Raw genomic sequence first — 22,008 nt, 5'->3', positions numbered from 1 at the left:
TTTGTAACAACATACAACTCCCAACCAAGATTTCACACCTTCAAAATTCAACCACATATGTCCAACCTTGGCACGCGTAAGAATAGATAAATATATCAGTCGAATCATCTAACAAGGAATTCCAATAGTTTAATTGTCTAAATACCACATAGAATACCAACAATCACACAAACATCTCATGACACTAGCATACCACACATAACATGTAACAACTTCTTCATATGGATGACCACAACATATAAAAAGTTGAAGTCACTCACTTGGTCAATGGTTATTGACCCACTTCTCCTAAACTGCATAATACTTTCCTATGCTATGGCTAAAAATTGCCCTTGGCTTCTGGTAGTAAAGACAAAATTTTGATGAACCATAGTTGCTTGTGGTACCTCTAGGCATCCCTCAAAACATCATCATGCTCTTGGTTATCACCACATGTACTCCAACAACATGACAAGTCCATCTACATTGTTACACATTTATAGTGACATATCTACAATTATGCAGTTGTGGGTTCTCCAAATGACTTGCAATTAGGAACATAGCAACACCGAACTTTTACAAGTCTCCATGCTAAACTACAACATTTCACAACTCACTACAATTGTATACTAGTTTATCAAACAATTGGCAACGTTGATGTAGAACAAAGTCCAACTTTTTACACCGGAAGCCTTATCTAGAACTCATTGTAGGTGAATTGAACACTAATTTTAACATTTTCCCACTTGATATTCTATATAGGAAAACTTATTGTATCCCAAGAAGTTAATCTCGTGTCTAAGATTGGTATGATCCCATCTCATCCCTGCACAACTAAAAGTTAGTGGTGCTCATAGATTTTGTGAAAGAATCGGCAATGTTTTCATAAGTGTCAATTTTCTCTATCTAAACCTTCCTTGTCTCAACCATCTCTCTAAAAAAGGATATTAAATATGTACACGTTTAGTTGAAGCATGGTAAACAAAATTCTTCACCAAATGCATTACACTTTGTGAATTGCAATTCAATATTGTATGATTCTTTAAACCAATAGTACTTCCTGGTCTTTGTAGCCACATTGCTTCTTTGCAAGCATGTGTTGTCACCCTATACGCTTCAATTCTGGAGAATGCAACCATCTCTTAATGCTTACTCATCCAATTTATTGTTGTTGAGTAAAGACATATCCACTAGCTGATCTTTGGTTATCTAAGTCTCCAATTTGATCATAATCCACAAACCCCTGTATGTTTAACACCTTGCCAAGATGATTAGTACCATAATAACAAGAACAATAATCCAGCATTCTTTCAAGAACCTAAACACTCTCTTAACTTGTGCCCAGTGTTCTCTGTCAGGATTTGACATGAACCTACTTAGGACTCCCATTGCTTGGGCATCTAGCGGCTAGCCTTGTACAAACCATTGCATACATAAGGATTACTACTGCACTTGCATATAGAACATTGTTCATGTCCTCCAAGGCCTCTACAAACTTGGACATTGTTTCAAACTTAATTTGGAGCCTACAAATGAAGTGATACTTACAGGATCACTATAATGCATGTTGAGCTGCCACAAAATAGTCTAAGATACTTCTTCCAACTTAACCATAGCTTCTTGTTAGCTCTCTCTAGGAATCTTCATACCAAGTATGTACCTAGTAGGTTATCACTGCACATACTCCAATAGTGCACATACTGTAAACCTTGATCACTATAATGCATGTTGAGCTGCCACAAAATAGTCTAAGCTATTTTACAATTTGTCTGTAGAATGCATCTTGCCACTCTCATTTTCATTTGACTTATTTTCCCTTTATCTCAAAAAAATTAAGTTCCCAAAGCACATCTATGAGCTGAGAACCTTCTAGGTTACCAAATTCCCAAACTTGTAAATATGCATCTCTTGAGCATAATAGAACCTTGTGGGTGACTAGATTTCAAAGCTTGTAGCATTTAACAACCATATCATGACCATATGATGATGATAGCATGCCACACATTATATGTAACATGACTTCTCCATATGGATGATCATCACATATAATAAGTTGATGTCACTCACCCTTAGTCAAAGGTTGTTGAACCACTTCTCCTGAACCACTCACATGTCTTCTTGCACTACAATCAAATACTGTTCATGGCTTGCGGTAGCAGAGATAAACTCCTAATGAATCATAGTTTCTTGTGATACCTCTAGGATCTCCCAAAACATCACCATGCTCTTGGTTATCATACTCCAATAGTGCACATAATACAAACCTTGTTCACTATAATTCATGTTGAGCTGCCACAAAAAGGTCTAAGATACTTCTTCCAAGTTAACCATAGCTTCTTGTTAGCTCTCTCTAGGAATCTACATACCAAGTATTTACCTAGCACCACCTAGATCTTTCATCTCAAATCTACTACCCAACTAAGCCTCAAGATTTCTAATCAATGCTTTATTGTTCCCAACAATAAACATATCATCAACATATAAAACAATGTTTAACACGTTATCACCTACCTGCTTGTAGTACATAGTGATTAGTTTGACTCCTTGCAGAACCAAATTCTAACACATATGAATCAAACTTTCAATACCACATCCATGGAGACTACTTAATCCATACAAAAACTTTTCTAATTTACAAATCATATGCTCTTTACCCCTTACCATGAATTCTTCAAGATGAACCATATAGATTTCTTCCTTCAAATCTCTTTGCAAGAATGTTGCCTTGACATCCATCTACTCCACTTTCAAATCAAAAGCCACAACTATAGATAACATCCTAATAGAATTCAATTTTACTACAAAATAAAAAATCTCACTAAAGTCTATTCCCTCTATCTAAGTCCTAAGATACCTTTTTGCCACCAAGCATGCCTCGTACCTTTTTAATGTACTATTTGCTTAAACCTCTTCTTGAACACCCACTTGCAGCCAATGGGTTTCCTACCTTCAAGCAAATTAACCAAGTCCCAAGTCTTCCTGTACTACAATGCCATCTCTTTCATAGCCATTCTCCATGACGTGTTCTCCTTAGGAGAGAGCTACTACAAACCTTGATTCATCATCAATTCAAGTAAGAGTAAAACAGATTGGAAGTTTGGTGGACTGTGCCTTTCAAGTAAACTTTTATTGCCACATAAGCCTCACAATTATCATCAATGGAGAATTTTCTATTGCATCTACACCATGTGCATCTCTAAAGTTTGCACCAAATGTCCTTTCTTTCTTTCCACTCAAATTGGCATGTTCACTTGAATGTTCATCACCAAATGCATCCTATTGCTACAATTTGTCTATTAAATGCATCTCGCCGCTCTCATTTTCATTTGACTTATTTTCCTCCTCTCTCAAGAAAACTAAGTTCCCAAAGTACATCTATGAGCTGAAAACCTTCTAGGTTACTGTTGATGTGTATTTTGTACACAACCAAACACAAAATAAAATACCTAAAGGTACCTTATCCTCTCTTGAATAAAGCTCCCAAATGCTGAAGATATCGCAGAAGGATCAATCGGAGAAGCTTCAAGGTTACTGTTACATAGGATCTCTACTCGTGGATAAGCTCTTTGTGGTATGATGTGATTTTGCTGGAATCACAAGGGGACTTACACTTGACGACCTGAACGTCTGATTTGCTGGAATCACAAGATTTCACTGACCTAGATTTTAAAAAAAAAAAGAAAAAGGATGAGGGCGAGGAAAGGATCTAATTCTGACACTAAGAATGTAGGAGCAATGAATGATCTTTGATGAAATTCTAACTAAGTCTTGTCTTGACATCCCAAGACCATCTTCACAAGGTTAGTGCGATCTTCGGACGAAAGCATTATGATGTTCAGATCATCGCTATAAGCATAGACACCATCAAATTGATGCATATCAGTGAAGAAGCGACAATTGAAGTTAAGCTTAAGCTAAATGATTCCAGTTGACTACACAAGGCAAGTCTGCAATCAACAAACTGCTAGTAGTATGGATATACAAATTTCACCATCAATCAAACACATTTCTTCCACTCATCTAATAACATAAAATCAAATCTGAGAAGTATAAAGACCATGCAAATTGTTGAATCGACCCATAGATTTCACCATTTCTTCAATGAAGTTTTACAAGTCTTTTACAACAACATCTTGGCAACAATCTTTGCCTTCTCTTGCTATTCTACTCTAATTGCTATTCTATCAACTGACTATTCACTATTAGCTAACTATTCACCTACTATCAACTATTGACTAACTATTAACCTTTACAAATGAGGAGCCAGGGCTTATATAGTGCCCTCAATACAATTCGATGGCTCAGATCAACTTGAGATCAATGGCCGAGATCTTACAATGAAAACCCTAATTAGGGTTTGTTACAACAAACTCAATTCTAGCCAATGAAATAATTGCATTATTTGGACACATGTCTTCTCTGAAATATTCGACCAATGGATAGTCGGGGTAGGTACATCGAAGTTTGTGTCATTTTGATGAGCCAAGTACATTGAATCTGGACACGCTGAGGTGGACCAATCCAACTAGAGGAGTGATGACTGGGATGCCACCTTGTCTAACACTTGTAACTTGGTAGATATTCAATTTGATGTTGCTGAGAAGCTAGCTTCAATTAACTCTTCTGAAATTGTCTACTTCTTCAACGAACCCTTGCTTTAACTTCCTTTGTCTTCGATGTGCAAGATGGATGGTGTACCTTTCCTTCGAATGCTGGACTGGAAGATGTCGTCCTGATGATGCTAGACTGGAGAAGGCTGTCCTTGATGATGCTGGGCTGGAGAAGGTCGTCCTTGTTGATGCCAGACTGGAGAAGGTTGTCCTTATCTTGCCCTAGTCCCCTTTTAACTGCAAGACAAACAAAAAGATGATTAAGGACACATAATAAATTCATTTCAACATAGCATTTCCTACCTTAAATCATCAACAAGAAGATATCAAAATGAAGTTTGCTTAAAATTCTTTCCAAGGACAGGCTCCATAAGAATTTCGCCCTGGACCCTTGGAAGGGTCAGGAGCGAATTTTGCATTCCTGGCTCAAATTCTTCTCACCTTGTGATCATACTTGCTTAGATACATGCCCAAGGATGTCCTCATTCTCAACCAACACCAAGCTTGATGTAAATTTGGGGCAAAAATGGAGGTTTTAAGAATTTCGCTCTGGACCCTTTGGAAGGGTCAAGAGCGAAATTCAAGCTTTAGGTCTTAATTCCTCATCTCCTTCACTTCAATTCATCCTACAGAGCAAAGAAACATCATTTCAACCTCGACTACACCTGAGGACTCAAAGTCTTGACTTGACACAAGGAGAAAATAGGGATTTTGATGAATTTCGCTCTGGACCCTTTGGAAGGGTCAGGAGTGAAATTCCAATTTTAGCTCAAAATTCACATTTTTGAAGGTGAAACATCTTTCCAAGGCATTCTAAATAGCTTCTCTCACCCTAGTATAGGCCTGACTTAGCACAAAATTTGGAGAAAAGGATGGTTTTAGTGTTTTTCGCTCTAGACCCTTTGGAAGGGTCAGTAGCGAATTTCTTGCTTGTAGTTCACTTCTTCATCATTTCAACTTCAATTCACCTCACAAGGCAAGGAAATACTTCTCTTCTTTCATCCAACCCAAGATTAACTTGATTTTGCAAGGCAAAAAAGGTGATTGAAGGATTTTCGCCCTGGACCCTTTGGAAGGGTCAAGAGCAATTTTCCTCCTCTGGCCTAAATCATCATTTTTGGAGACAACCATCAACTCAAGGGCAATCTCAAGGGCATCTTTCACCTTGGCCTAGGCATAGTTTAGCATAAATTTGAAAGGAATAGGTAGATTTTGGGATTTTCGCTCTGGACCATTTGGAAGGGTCAGGAGCGAAAATCTTGTTTTAGGGCTATTTTGCCATCCTTTCAACTTCAAATCACCTCCAAGACTTAGAACACCTTGCCTCACTCCTCTCCAGGGTATAAAAACCAAAAACTTGACTTGATTTGCAAGGAAAAAAGGGTGATTCTAGGAATTTCGCTCTGGACCCTTTGGAAGGGTCAAGAGCGAAATTCTCATTTTAGCTTCAAAATTTGCATTCTTGGCGACCAAAATCCACTCTAAGGCAATCCAAATGACTTCTCTCACCCTTGTCCATGTTTGACTTTGCTCAAATTTTGCAAAAAAAGATGGGTTTTAGGATTTTCACTTTGGACCCTTTGGAAGGGTCAGGAGCGAAAATCCCTTTTTAGGCTCAATTCCTTCATCTTAAATGGTTTTTAGCAACTTAAAGTCACTTTCAAGGGCAAATCCTCCTTGATTTTACCTTAGCCCACACTTGATCTAGCACAAAATTGATAGCAAAGAGAGGTTTTGAGAAAATTCACTCTGGACCCTTTGGAAGGGTCAAGAGCGAAAATCTCATTCTTGCCCAAAAATTATCATTCTTTCAACTTGAAACTTCATTGCAAGGTAGAATCTCATCTTTCATTGCCCTAGGAACAATGTTTCAAGCCCAGGAAAGGTCAAAAGGGTAGGCTTGTAAGGAATTTCGCTCTGGACCCTTTGGAAGGGTCAGGGGCGAAAATCCCTTTTTAGGCTCAATTCCTTCATCTTAAATGGTTTTTAGCAACTTAAAGTCACTTTCAGGGGCAAATCCTCCTTGATTTTACCTTAGCCCACACTTGATCTAGCACAAAATTGATAGCAAAGAGAGGTTTTGAGAAAATTCACTCTGGACCCTTTGGAAGGGTCAAGAGCGAAAATCTCATTCTTGCCCAAAAATTATCATTCTTTCAACTTGAAACTTCATTGCAAGGTAGAATCTCATCTTTCATTGCCCTAGGAACAATGTTTCAAGCCCAGGAAAGGTCAAAAGGGTAGGCTTGTAAGGAATTTCGCTCTGGACCCTTTGGAAGGGTCAGGAGCGAAATTTCCTTTCCTGGTTAAAATCCTTTATTTTCAACTTTACCAAACACTCTCAAAGGCTAGATCATGATCATTCTCCTTCTCATCATGTCTTGGACACCAAATCTTAGTCAAACAAGGAAAGAAATGCATCTTAGGAAGATTTTCGCTCTGGACCCTTTGGAAGGGTCAGGAGTGAAAATCTTGATTTAGGCTAAATTCTTCATTACTCCCTTTCAAAACAACCCCAAGAGGAAAAGACAAGCTATCTCACTTCCATCCACACCATAAAAGACCAAGGACTTGACCTCCTTCAATGCAAAAGTAAGAGTTTTTAGGGATTTCGCTTTGGACCCTTTGGAAGGGTCAAGAGCGAAATTTCCTTTTTGGTCCAAAATCTTTCATTTTTCAATGCTTTCAAACATTCCAAAGGCTACAAGATGTCCATCTTTCCTTTCAAGATACCCTGCAAATCAAAATTTAGTCAAATTTAGGAGGAAATGAGCTTTAAGAAGATTTTCGCTCTGGAACCTTTGGAAGGGTCAGGAGCGAAAATCTCATTCTAGGCTAGATTACTCACTTTTCAAACTTCAAACCACTTCAAGAAGCAAAGTTAGACCATTTTCCACCTAAGGAACAAGGTTTCAAGACCATTCAAGGCAAAAAATGAGGTTTATGATGAATTTCGCTCTGGACCCTTTGGAAGGGTCAGGAGCGAAATTCTCCTTTAGGCCAAAATCTTGCTCTTCAAAATCAACCAGCTCCATCTCAAGGCAAGAACATACCAATTCACCCCCAAACATGCCCGAGAAACCAACACTTAGCCAACATTGGGAAGGAAAAATGGGCTACAAAGATTTTCGCTCTGGACCCTTTGGAAGGGTCAGGAACGAAAATCATGTTTTGGGTTTGATCCTTGACTTTTCCAACTCTCACCCTCTTTGGGAGGCAAACAAAGATCCTTCCTCATGCATCTCCACCTTGGTCCTGACTTTGGCTAAAAGAAAAATGAGTGTTTTCAAGAATTTCGCTCTGGACCCTTTGGAAGGGTTAGGAGCAAAATTCTCATTCTTGGCTAAAATCCTCATCTCATCCACCTTTACTCACCTCCTAAGGTTAGAACATTCACAAACACCTCCACACATGCCTCAAAAACTAGGAATTTGGTCTTGACAAGTGATAAATTGAGGTGTATAAGGATTTTCACTCTAGACCCTTTGGAAGGGTCAAGAGCGAAAATCACAATCTTGGCCAAAATCCCACCTTGGTTCACTCCATTCTCCATCAAACTTGATCAATTCAACTTCCTTCTTTCACTATCAAGATATTCCATCACCCAACTTGGTCTAGGCAAGGTCCAACTGGGTTTTCAGGGCCAAGGAAGGCAAGACAGGGAGATTTCGCTCTGGACCCTTTGGAAGGGTCAGGAGCGAAATTCTCATTTTTGGCTAGCTTTCATCATCTTGAGGTCCAAAAATTCCTCTTCAAGGCAAACATGCACCAAAACCTACCAAATCATGTCTTAGAAGCTCCTAACTTGGTCAAGCTAAGAAGCACAATAGAGGAAATATGAATTTCGCTCTGGACCCTTTGGAAGGGTCAAGAGCGAAATTCACCTTTTGAGCCAATTTCTCACATATTTTCTCCTCCTCACACCTTGGACAAACTTCATTAGGCCTCCTTTCCTCATGATCATGCAAATTTCTCCTTTAGGTTGACATATAGCTCCAGTTTTTGTGGAAAATAGGGTTTTACATGAATTTCGCCCTGGACCCTTTGGAAGGGTCAGGAGCGAAATTCCCATTCTAGGCTCAATTCACCTTCAAGCTGGCTTGAATTTGTCCTAGGCTAGATCTTTGATTCATCCCTTCCATTCCTTAGCCAAATTTGCTCAACCACTCACTGACTTCCTCGAACTCAAATGGGACACCACCAGCAAAACCAAGCCTAAGGAAGACCTTGAAAAACGCCCTTAACTTGGAGCATTAACTGACTCACCCTAGCTCAAGCAAAGCCTGCTATCCAGTGATCCTCCTGACAGCACTCACCATGCAAAAGCTAACAGACTAAAACCTAAAAGACCCAGAAAACAAACCCTAGAGAGCAAAAAGCAGGGGTCCCCATTTGCAATGGGGCGATGTGTGAATACCTCACAATAGTTACCAAATTCCCAAACTTGTAAATATGGCATCTCTTGAGCATAATAGAACCTTGTGGGTGCTAGATTTCAAAGCTTGTAGCCTTTAACAACCATATCATGACCATATGATGATGATAGCATTCCACACATTATATGTAACATGACTTCTCCATATGGATGATCACTACACATATAAGTTAACACCGCTCACCCTTGATCAAAGGTTGGTGAACCACTTACATGTCTTCTTGCACTACAATCAAATAATGCTCATGGCTTGTGGTAGCAGAGATAAACTCCTAATGAATCATAGTTTCTTGTGATACCTCTAGGATCTCCCAAAATATCACCATGCTGTTGGTTATCACTGCACATACTCCAATAGTGCCATAAGTGCACCTGCATTATCATACACACTTACAGTGACATCCTTACAATTATACAGTTGAGTTCTTCAAATGATTTGCAGTTGGGAACATAACAACATTAGTCTTACACAAGTTCCAAGCTAAGCGACGACATTTGAAATTCACACAACCCTTTATAGCTCACCACAATTGTTTACCGATCTACCAGACAACTATCAATATGAACTTAGAACAAAGTCCATCAACTTCTTCCACTTAAAACCTTATCACAAACTCTATGTAAGTGAATAGCACACCAAAGTTCCAACAAATACACAGCCTTTGACCAGCCTTCTTTACAATCATTTTCAGCAACAGTTAACCTCAACAGTTGGCCTTCCACCTCACAAACTGGTTTGCCATCAATTAACCCTTCATTCTTTATAATTAAAATGTTAAAACAATGACAAATTGTGTGACACACACCCCAATATTTGTATGCTTGTCTTTATTATTGTACAAGGAAGTTACGTAAATAGTTATAACTTAAATATTGCAGGTTACCTTTTACTTTTAGGCATAACTAAGTGGTGTTATTACATCATGAGTTATAATTACATGGTGCAATGAGACCTCATGTGATGCATTGATCAATAGTTGGTGTGGTCCAATCTATGGCACCAAAAGAAGCTCATATAATCCACCTTTATGGCTATTGCTCTGAACCTTAATGTCTTGCACAATGGTTTTGAATCGCCAAGCTTATGCATCTTATCAGTCTCATCACAATATTCTGAAGCAAAATCTTGTACTCATTGTCCATATATTTCATGACCCACTTATCTATCCAATACCCAACCTTATTGTTGGTGTAAGCGATCCAATAGACAAATTGTAGATAGGGACGCATAATAAGTACATGTAGCACTTCTTTGCAACTTGCATTGTTGATAGAGACTGTAATGTCCCCTACTAGGACGCTGCCAATCTCCCAATCAATCATCCATTACTTAATACCATCATACCTTAAATTAATTTATTAAACTAGACAGTCATATTTATTCATGTACAATTGATAGTGGCTATATTCAAGCCCCCATTCTTACTTTCTTCCTAATCCTCAACCCTGGGTGGGGAAATACTTGTCTAGGGCACACTGACACCACCTCCATAATTGGGTCCAGGTTTCAAGAACATCCATCCAGACCACCCTTGGGGCTCACCTAATTTGGGATGGATTTACTCCGCCTCTCCCTAACAACACCACGCCTCTCCTCATGGGGAGAAATAGAAATGATTAAGTGATTGGGCTACAAGTATACTAATTTCTCATGTATTATGAATATATATGAAATTAAGTATGACTGTCATACATATTGCAGTCTATATTAATACTACTACTAATTTCTGCATAGGAAAATTATCAGGCTTCATATAATAAGCATACATATTAAGTACATCCCCATGCATACCACCAAGAACAAAGATGTTACTGCCTGTAACTCAATAACAGTACCGATCTGATCTGATTCATGGTGATGTCACTGGATGCTTTTGATTCCTTTCCTTTATATCACTCAATGAAAGGGACAGGTCACACCTCTTCATCATGTATACCCTTTGGCAAGAGACACCCTTTCACCATTAGCACCCTTTGAAAGAGCACAACTCTTCACTATTTCTGCCCTTTGAAAGGGACACAACCTTTCACAATCAGATCTGCACTTCTGATTCCCAAATTATCCCCCTTTCAAATGAAGTTCTCTTCTCCCTTTTATACCTCATATTTGGGGGAGTCACAACTTATCATTTCATGCCTTTTGACCATTCATTAACTTTAATCAAATTTTATTATTATTATTTTCTATTAAATTATATTTCAAAGTGGGGACATTACAGAGACATCACCACTTCCAAATAAGATGAGACATAATCATCTCCAATTGTGACCGTCCTGCTTGATATAATGTATAATAGTTTGTACTGTCCCCTATTAGGGTTAAACTCAATTTGCCCTAGAATACCTAAATGAGGGATAAATTATATTTGCAAATGTGATTTTCTGCCTTAACGTCTTGATTTAGAACCTGCAATCAAATTAGTTAGCAAAAGATTAACAGATAATCTACAAGCTACAAATAGAACTCTATTCATCATCCTAATAATCATAAGTGCATGTGGGTTTCTTTTGAGGCTTTACCCAATGACTCATCCATGCTATGAAGCCCACGGGAGATCATACAAGGTGCCTTGAGCCTATCCATCAAGTTTAGGGGCATAGAAGTGCATCCATCATTCGGCCTCCTAAGAGGCATGGAAGTACATCCGTCATTCAGCCTCAAAACTAAACTCAAATGGACCACCCGGCTACTTGCTTTCCTTATATGCCCACATCTCCCCTCCACAGTGGGACAGCAGATTAGATGAAGCTTAAAAGAATCAATGTATTTATTCTATTATGCAGTGATTACACAGTAACAAGAATAACAACATATTTAAGTGTATAGTTCAGCCTAATCAAAATGTTACATATTATCATTCATACCTAAATACATAGACCAGTATATAAACTGTTGTCTTCATTCAATATTGTTGAGAATGTGATTCTTAGTTTTTATCCAATGCTTATCTTTCTTCTTCCATTCCTTTTCTTTTTTAAGGTAATTTGTTGTTTATAACTTTATATAAATCCTCACCCATGATGGAAGTTGTCTTTTTTCCATGATGACCCCTCCTTGTAAATCGCTACTCCCCATGAATCATCCTTTGTCTTAACTAATTAGTGGTTGTTGTAATTGCACCTCTTTACTTGCTTGATGATGCGTATGATCATAAACTTAAACCATCGCATACTTCTTGATCTGTATTGTTAACTTAGAAATGTTTACGCATCAATGAAACTTAAGGATGCTGGCCTTCAATGTAATGTAAACATTACCTTTGTCTTGCTTGCGAAGATAAATACTGTCAGGTTCATTTACTTCTTAGGATTTACAAAATCGTGGAGTCTTCTGATTAAGACATTTTTTTAGGCATACTTCTTTTGTCTACCTTCATGGCAGAGGCATGACAGTCCGCCCTTCCCAAGATTGCTTGACCTCAAGCAATTTCAACTTTGGATGATTGAATATCTCTTCTCCTTCCCATGTAGCATCTTTTATAGGAAGGCCTTTCCATTTGACCAAGAATTCAGGGATAGTCTAATTCCTTTATCTCTTCTCTTACATATTGAGGATGGTTTCAGGCTCTATCATGTCCCCTCCTTGATTGCTATATATATAATTATATATCCTAAATGAAGCAATTATTATTTATTAATTAATATAATATAAATTATAATATTTATCAACGAATGATTATTTGAAATTTATTTGTTCATTAAATATTATTATTTAATTAATGATTATTACTAATAATATTCTTGAAATATTCAAATAAAAAAATAAATTAAACATAATTTATATATTATAAATTATAAACATAATTTTTACATTAGGTCACAACACCTGGGAGGTTAGTTTATAATGAAGTATGTAATGTTGCTTTTAATTGTGATGTGGGCTCAGCATATTGTTATTTCATTGGCACGAACATCCTATCCAAGACATTATGAAGCAATAAGTATTCCATACGTAAAACATATCTCATATACAGAACCAACATAGATTATCATATTCAGATCACCAAAGATATAAACGACCCCTCTATATTGGTAGAACAATATCTATCATATCCGTATCTAAGTTGCTCACGTTGATAATCGATATTCCTCGAGCAATATCAGTTAATGATGAAAATCATTATGAATCAAGAGATGGCGATTAGCATTGTTAAGAGATGATCACTGATGGTCAGAATATAGAACTGTGGAATGTCTCGATACCCTTCAGCTATCAAAAAATATTGATTCTTGCAAACATATCAATTTTATTAGTATTAAAGAACCTTCAGCCAGATCACGATAAGAATCCCTATAAAAGTATGAATAGGCAGACCACCACATTAACCAGTGTCATCAGACATTCAAGTGATGAAGTCATAAAGACTTAGGAAAAGATAGTCATCGATATTATTAGTCAGCGCTTATGGTCTGCCTAGAACACTTATAAAATATAATGGTTTATAAACAATGGCATCGATTCCAAGATGAAAGCATTATATGGGAGTGATTTAAGAGATAGCAATAATGGTACAATAAAAGCAGTGACATCTATTATATATTCTTTGCAGCTGTGAGAAGTATGTTATGTTGAGTGATTATAGTGATCGCTCAAGCATCGACTTACTATTCTTTTGTCATTTCTTAAGAAAATAAAGATTAACTAATGTAGCGATTAGTTAGGAGGGAAAGGTACGATCACCAAGAGTTAAACAATCAGTAACCAAAGGGTGCGATCTGCTAAAGATAATGAAGAGTTGCAATATTCATAACCATATCCCTTCATGGCATATTAAAGGGAAATCAAGCATCATTCCAAAAGGCATCAATTATCTTTTATATTTTTATCTACACCCATTATTGGATCGCTATATTGAGCAATAGCTTTCATAAGGCAAATCAGGCTGCATACATCCAAAGATTGAAATTAGGAACAGCTCCATAACCTTTGCATATCTTCATAGAAAAATCTGGAACAGCAATCTATATTGTCATAGGCAATAACATCTATCTCATTGTGTATAGCATTTTCTTAATAACGTAAGTATATCATTTCACTGCCTTATACTTAATCATATAAATCAGAGAGCCAGACATTGTCTTTTAAGAATTATAAGTGTCTAGAAGAGACATTACAAGCTCCAAAATTAATTTACCTTCATCATCAAGAGGAGGTAGTTCCACACATAGGATAACATGTTGCCCTAGGACCTTTTTGAGTTGGGATACATGGAAGACACTATGGGTTCTGTTGTTCCCTGGCAGTTCCAATTCGTAGGCCACTTCACCTATTCTCCTTAGAATCTTGAATGGTCCATAAAATTGGGGTTTTAGCTTCTCCACTCCACTAGCTTTAATTGAACACTACTTGTAAGGTTGTAGCCGTAAGAAAACCAAGTCTCCAACTTCAAAGGTTCTTTCAGTTCAGTTCTGATCAGCATAGATTTCTATTGATTTTGTGCATGATGCAAATTGTCCTTGAGTGTGTTCATGATGTCCATACTTTGCTGCACAAAATCCTTGGCCCCTGGCACTCAACTTTCTTGAAGAACCAAACTCCCAAAACAAGTCTCTTCATAACCATATGATGCCATGAACGGACTCATCCCGATTGACATGTGGTGGGTGGTATTGTAGCAGTATTCACCAAGGCGTAACCATTTTATCTATGCATTCTGTTGGCCTGTGACATAATTTCTCAAATATCCCTCTACCCATTTGTTAACAATCTCTGTTTGTCAATCTATCTGAGGGTGATAACTCGTACTAGGAATAAGTTCAATTCCTGCTAAATGGAAGAGTTCTTGCCAGAATAAGTTGAAGAATCAACTATCTCTATCACTGACAAAGTTTCTTGGAAGGCCATGTAATCTAAAGATTTCTTTAAAGAAAACCTCGGCTATTTGGGGAGCTCAATACTCAGTAGATATTGCTATGAAGTGTGTGAATGTGAGGCGGTCGACTATTATATATATACAACCTTGAACCTTGGGTAATCACGTTATGAAGTCCATAGAGATGTTTTCCCATTTTTTATTTGGAATTGCTAACAGTTGTAGAAGACCAGTTAGGTGGTTATGCTCAGCTTTATTTCTTTGACAGGTTACACACTCTTGTACATGTTTAAGGACATCCTTCTTGAGACCTTTCCAAGATTATTTTTCCCTTGCTTGTTTGCTGGTCTTGCAGTACCCCTGGTGGCTGGCTAAAGGAATGTTGTGGGATTCCTTGATGATCTTGTTTTTCATTCTTGAGTTGGGTACAAGGAATATTCTATTCTTGTATAACGTAAGCTCTTCTACTATTCTATAGTCTTTAGTGGGCATGTTTCCTTCTAGGATATAATTAGCTTGTGGATCCTTCACGTATTTAGCAATTATGTCATTCTTCCAATTGACTGTTATGCTTGTCATGGAGTTCAAGTGGGGTCACAACAAGAGAGCATCTGCATTGATATTATTGGTCTCTTTCATGTATTCAATGTCAAAGTTGTAGGCTTGTATCCTGCTTACCCACTTATGTTGTCTTCCATTTAGGTCATTTTGGTTCAAAAAGAATCTCACGCTATTGTGATATATTTTAACATTAAACTTTCAACAAAATAAATACTGTCTGAACTTGGTTAGGGTGTGCATGATGGCTAACATCTCCTTATCATAGATGGAATAATGTCTCTCAGTTTTGGTGATCTTGCATCTTTCATATGTGATTGGATGTTTATTTTGCATAAGGACTGCTCCAATGCCCTCCCCAAATGTATCACACTGCAATTCAAAAGGTAATGAAAAATTGGAAATGGCTCGAATGGGGCACGAGCTCATTACCTCTTTTAGTTTCTCAAAGGCCTATTGAGTTGTTTCATTCCACAAAAAGGCTCCCTTTTTGGTTAAGTCCATGAGTGGAGCAGCAAGTTGGAAAATCCCTTTACAAATCGCTGGTAGTAACTACATAGTCCCACAAAACCCTGTAGATGGGTTAAGGTTCTTGGTTGCAGCCACTCCTTAATGGCTCCAATTTTCTCACACTCGCTCCTTGTGCATTGATCTTACAGCCAAGGTAAAGGATCTCTCCCATCCCAAACTCACATTTGGAGGCTTTGGCATATAATGACTCTTGTTCCAAAATGCTCAAAACTTCCTGAGATGTTCTTCCCATGTTCAATTGTAAATCAGAATGTCAACAAAGAAGATTAGCAGGAATCTCCTTAGTTGTTTTTGGATTATATGGTTCATACACAATTGAAATGTTGCGGGAGCATTGGTTAGGCCAAAGGATAGGACCAAAAATTCGAAGTGCCTATAGTGACACCTAAAAGTTGTCTTTGGAATGTCTTCTTTTCTCATTCTTATTTGGTGATATCTGAACCATAGATCAATTTTGGAGAAGTATTTTGCTCCATGGAGTTCATCAATTCTTGGAATGGGGTCGCAGTTTTTTATTGTCTTTTTGTTTAAGGCCCTATAGTCTATGCACATTCTCATAGTGCCATCTTTTTTCTTTACTAGCATCACTAAGGAGGCAAAAGGGCTAGAATTAGGTTGGATATGCCCCATCTCAAGTAATTCTTTGATGATTTTATCAATTTCCTCTTTGAATTTTTGAGGGTGCCTATAAGGTGTGGTGATCACAAGTTTTGCTCCTTCTAAATCAATGGTGTGCTCAAATCCTCTCTTTGGGGGTAGTCCCAAGGGAATTATCACCAAATACCTTCTTGTGTTTATTTAAAATGGGTTGGATATCAAGGTGGATTGTCTTTCCCAAGGAGGAAGTTTTGTCAAGAATCATACATTGGGCAGCCCACTCTTTTTGTCCTTTCCTAAAGATTCTCTAAATCCTTTTCGCTGAGACTATTCTTGGGGAGCTGTTGGGCAACCCTTTTAAGGTGACTTCTTGTCCTTCATGTTGGAATCAGTTTTCCAAAATTGGGAGGTCCATAATGAAATGTCTTGAGTGTATCCAAGGAGTACCCAATATCATATCGGCATCTAAGATTACCACATAGAAGTCTTCTTTTATGGCATGCTTTCCCAAGGTGATTTCTAATTGAGGAGTTATTTTGGTACATTGAGCCATAGATCCATTAGCTAGGGCTACCGTTAAGCCCTTAAAGTCCTTTGTTTTCAAATTCATCTTTGCAACTGGATTCTTGTCAATAAAGTTGTGGGATGCCCCACTATCCACAAGGGCAATCACCCTTTGCCCTTTTAAAGTGCTTCTGATTCAGAATGGTCAGTGTTTGGAGGCTTGCAAGATGGTAGCTAGGGTCCCATGCTCTTCTTCTTCTTCTTTGCCTTTCCTTCTCCTACTAGGATTCTCTTCCTCCCCTTCCCATACTTCATCGGATAATGCTTCCATATGGCATGCTTGACTTTCCTTTCCACACCTATGTCCCGGCTTCCATTCTTCCTTGCATTTGAATCACAAATTCAAGTCTTCTGGTCAGCTATTACAAATGTGTCTTAGTTCCCATTTTTCCTTGCACTTAAAACACAATCCATTTTTATGTATTCCCTTCCTTCTTTGTAAGTAAGAGAGGATTTTTGCCTTTTGTCTTTATGAAAAGGTTTGGTATGAACATTAGAAGGTTGATTTTTTGTAGGGTATTTGTCTTTTGTGGGTGTGATATCCACATTCAATGCTTTTTGAATTGCATCCTTAAGTGAGGAAGGATTGAGGACACTTACCAAACCCTTGATAGAGTCTTTTAATCCTTGGACAAATAGTAAGGCCAATCTTCTTTGAGATACTTCTGGTACCATCACTAGAAGTATTTGGAACTTAGTTACATACTCTTCCATGGTTCCTTGTTGCCTTAGAAGTGTAAGTTCCCTAAAGTACCATTTGGGGTGTTTTTGGTCAAATATTTGGATGAGTTATTGGGTGAACATCATAGGTTGTTATATGTTGGTGGTCTTGGGTAATGAGGCCATGATGCCACCAATCATGAGCTGTCCCTTCTAGGTGGAGTACAGAAAATTTTATGGCATTCTCTTCCGTCATGGGCCTAAGTGCGAGGTAGGTGTCAATTTTTGGACCCAAGAACGTGTCGTAGTCTTCCCGAATCCATCAAATTTGGAGAGGGTCTTCTTACTAATCCTCTCTTTTAAGTCTTTATTAGGTTGCCCTCTTCTCTTGTTCGGGGCAACTCATGTTTTAACATCACAATAATCCCTAAAGGAGACAGCCTTATTTGTTTCGGGATCTAATCTTGAGTATGCTTCTAAAAGTTCTTCCACACTATCCATGGTTTGATTATTTGTTTCCTACTCCATCATGTCTTCTTCCCAAGGTAGGAAATGGGGTCTTGTTGGCCTAGGACTTAATACCCTTGTTAGGTTGTTATTTTCAGAATGGTTGGAGTGGGTATCCCTTCCATTATTTTGGTAGGATCTAGAGTTATTGTTATTCAAGTTCTGGATTTCGTGGAGGAAAAGTTGGGTCGTTCTTTGCTTTTGCTCTGTGAGAGCTTGAATGAATGCTCTCAAATCACTGCCCCTTTTTTTGCACATGGTATTGTTGGATGTAGGGTTATTGATAGAGGCAAATTTCCTTCTTTCTCTTTCTAAAGCCGTTTGAGCCCTTTGGCTAGGTTGCATTAACTACCCTTCACAGGATGGCAGGAAGGATTGCTCCAATACCAATTGTAATGTCCCCTATTAGGGTTTAACTCAATTCGCCCTAGAATACCTAAATGAAGTATGGATTATATTTGGAAATGTGAATTGTTGCCTTAACATCTGGATTTAGAACCTGCAAATAGATTAGTTATCAAAAGATAAACAGATAATCCAATAAGTTACAAATAGAACTCTATTCATCATCCTAATAATCATAAGTAAATGTGGGTTTCCTTTGAGGCTTTACCCAATGACTCATCCACACTATGATGCCCACGGGCGATCATACAAGGTGGCTTGAGCCTATTCATCAAGTTCAGGGGCACAGAAGTACATCTGTCATTCAGCCTCCTAATGGACACAGAAGTACATCCATCAATCGACCTCCTAACGAAGCTCGAATGGACCACCAGGCTACTTGCTTTCCTTATATGCCCACATCTCCCCTCCATAACAGGATGACAGATTGGATGAAGCTTAAAATGAATCAATGTATCTATTATATTATGCAGTGAATACACATTAACAAGAATAACAACATATTTAAGCACATATTTATAACAGTAATCATGTATTACCCAAATAATATGCTTATTTCATATCCATAGAAAACAGTAATAATTCAACCTAATCAGAATGTCACATATTATCATTCAAAACAAAATACTCAGATCAGTATATAGACTTTTGTCTTAATTCGATACTGCTGGGACTGTGATTCTTGGTTTTTATCCAATGCTTATCTTTCTTCTTCCATGCCTTTTCTTTTTAAAGGTCATATGCTGTTTATATATATCCTCATCCATGATGGAAAGTTGAGCCTTTTTTCCATGATGGCCACTCCTTGTAAGTTGCTACTCATGAATTGTCCTTTGTCTTAACTAATTAGTGGTTGTTGTAATCACACCTCTTTACTTGCTTGATGATGCGTATGATCATAAGCTTAAACCATCGCATGCTTCTTGATCTGTATTGTTAATTTAGATATATTTATGCATCAATGGATGCTAGTCTTCGATGTAATGTAAACATTGCCTTCATCTCTGCTTGCAAAGATAACTACTGCCGGGTTCATTTACTTCTTAGGATTTAGAAAATCGTGGTGTCTTCTAATTAAGGCGATTTTCTGGGCATACTTCTTTTGTCTACCTTCATGGCGAGGGCATGACACGGTTGGAGAGCACACTCCTATGTCTAGCTATGGGATAACTTGCTCTTGAATGAGCTAGCCATTCAATTGATCTCCTAAAAAGAGAAAAGGAATGTATTATAGTTTGAGTTTTTGTCAGAAACTTGTCTCTACAAGCCTACATTAGCATGCTCCTTGAGATATAAAACTCGTGTTTGATATTCTCTCATCATGATTTGGCTTCCCTGGTAGCCATAATAGTTCTTCCTCTAGAGCTACTCTCTACTAGAGCCTTGACTTTAAACTCTCAATTGTTCAAGTGGTCTGACTACATGAGCACGATTAGCAGTGGACAGTTTTCCAAACTTCCATAAAGATGCCTAAAACTAGGTGAGGGTTTGACACAATTGTTTGAAGGAGGGATCCTTGGGCTTGTCGATGAAGAGGTGGCACAAATGAAAGTTGCATAAAAAGGTTGCATAATCAGATGAGAAATTATTATGAAGAATACTTACATATTTTGAATCCTTCTTCTCTTGGCCTCCAACTACCTTGATGTCAAAATAGATATTTTGTGAGAGACAATCTTCTACAAGTCAAAATCAACGAGCTTGACAGTGTAAAATTTAGTTTTGAAGCAATTGATCAAAGAGGAGTTGTTGGTACTTGACAAATCCTTGAAATTTACTCATAGTTTGGCGAGACCACTCTCCTCAAGGTAATGGTACTTGAGCCTATCACCCATGACAAGTGCAATAATTTTGCAAATTTATTCTTTGCTCTGTATTACCTTGATCTTTAGCTTACATGTGTGATTTGAGTGTAGATTGTCTTTGGGGATGTGTATTCATAGCCCCTAGCTGTCTAGAGAGGCTTGAAACTAAATCCATGATGAGAATGCATGCTCCTGATGTGAAATTCACTAATAACACTCATACCAATGCATAGAGAATGACAAAATGTGCACACTAAAAATGGAAGGATATGACAGATGTGGAGTTGTGGCCTATAGATATTAGTCTAAAAATAACTAATATGAACCAAATTTGACGGAGTCGCAAACAACTTCAAGTCCGTTTACCACTTGCTATCACACTTTGATCTTAATTCGATGGCTTTTGAGACAAGATCTGCAAAAGTACTTCAACCACTCAACAGCATTTATGTTGTATTGAGGTATTGGATATTCAATTTCTAACATTCATAACGTGCATTGACAAAGTAAAGTACTGAAACATTACAATACCATGAATCACACAAATTTAACTGAAATTCTGCAATACAATTCTGAAATTGAAGAAATAAGCAAGGAACATCTGTTTAAGGTATTAAAGTAGCTGAACAATATCTGCTACTGTTGTGCTATGCAACAAATTGACAAGTTTTAACTCTGAAGATGTGCCTAAGCGACCGTTGCCACAACAATCCGACATTATTGTAACAATGCCACGTTCAAATGTGAATTTTCTAGGATTTACAGAATTTGGTACAATGATATCTGATTTAAGGTTTAAAGTGAAAATTATTGACAATTTGTTTATTGAATAAACGAATCTCGGTAGTTTAAGGAGAAGATCTGAACTTTGTTCCACGATTGCTACTCCAAATTTAAAAGAAAGGGCGAAAAATATAATGGGGAAAGTAAAGAGACCTTATTGAAGAAGATTTGTCCACTGGAAAGAACTATGTAAAGTAGCAAATAGAAATATGTAAGTGCCGCCTCTCGCGTTACGCCCATATTCGCTGCTCGCTCTTCAACTTCAGTATAGGCCAGATCTCCAACTTCTTGACCCAAAAAATTAAATGAAGAGCGTTTTCAAATATAAGGGATAGGGGAAAAAATGGAAATGTCTGATTTGTACTTTGATGGCAGTCAACATCTACATCTCTGCATTTCAATGCTTATTACGGAAGAGGGTACATTAGTCTGCAGCTAGCTATTTCATGGAATTTTTGATGATTTTTATATTTTAAATGTGACATAGATTCTTACATATATAATATAGTTAAAGTATGATCGACTTAGGACAACATGTTCAGTGAAGTATTTTAAAGATTTGATTAAAATTTAATTATAGAATTTTTAACAATTGAATATACATATATATATCATTTATTGTTAGAATTTTGTATTCTTATTTAAAAGATAATTTATTTAAAAGATAATTTAGATGTAATATAAATAATTTCAATAATTCTAATGACAATAATCTTTAAACAACATAAATGATCTAATATTTGAACACAAAATGTTATTCA

At 37.4% G+C, this 22,008-nt stretch overlaps 1 protein-coding gene across 1 annotated transcript in view; it reads right to left on the bottom strand.

Moving 5' to 3' along the window:
• The window catches only part of LOC131069728 (probable sugar phosphate/phosphate translocator At3g14410), a 52,790-nt gene extending 31,090 nt beyond the window's left edge, over positions 1-21,700 (bottom strand). The window contains exon 1 of the mRNA XM_058005262.2: positions 21,401-21,700. Within this exon, the coding sequence (XP_057861245.1) occupies positions 21,401-21,487 (87 nt within the window). The 5' untranslated portion in view covers positions 21,488-21,700. The remainder of the gene's footprint in view (positions 1-21,400) is intronic.
• Positions 21,701-22,008: the final 308 nt, after the last annotated feature.

The sequence above is a fragment of the Cryptomeria japonica genome, chromosome 11 (assembly GCF_030272615.1).
Source record: "Cryptomeria japonica chromosome 11, Sugi_1.0, whole genome shotgun sequence".
NCBI lineage: Eukaryota > Viridiplantae > Streptophyta > Pinopsida > Cupressales > Cupressaceae > Cryptomeria > Cryptomeria japonica.
The sequence above is the reverse complement of the archived record's forward strand: the minus strand, read 5'-3'. Positions and strand labels throughout refer to the sequence as shown.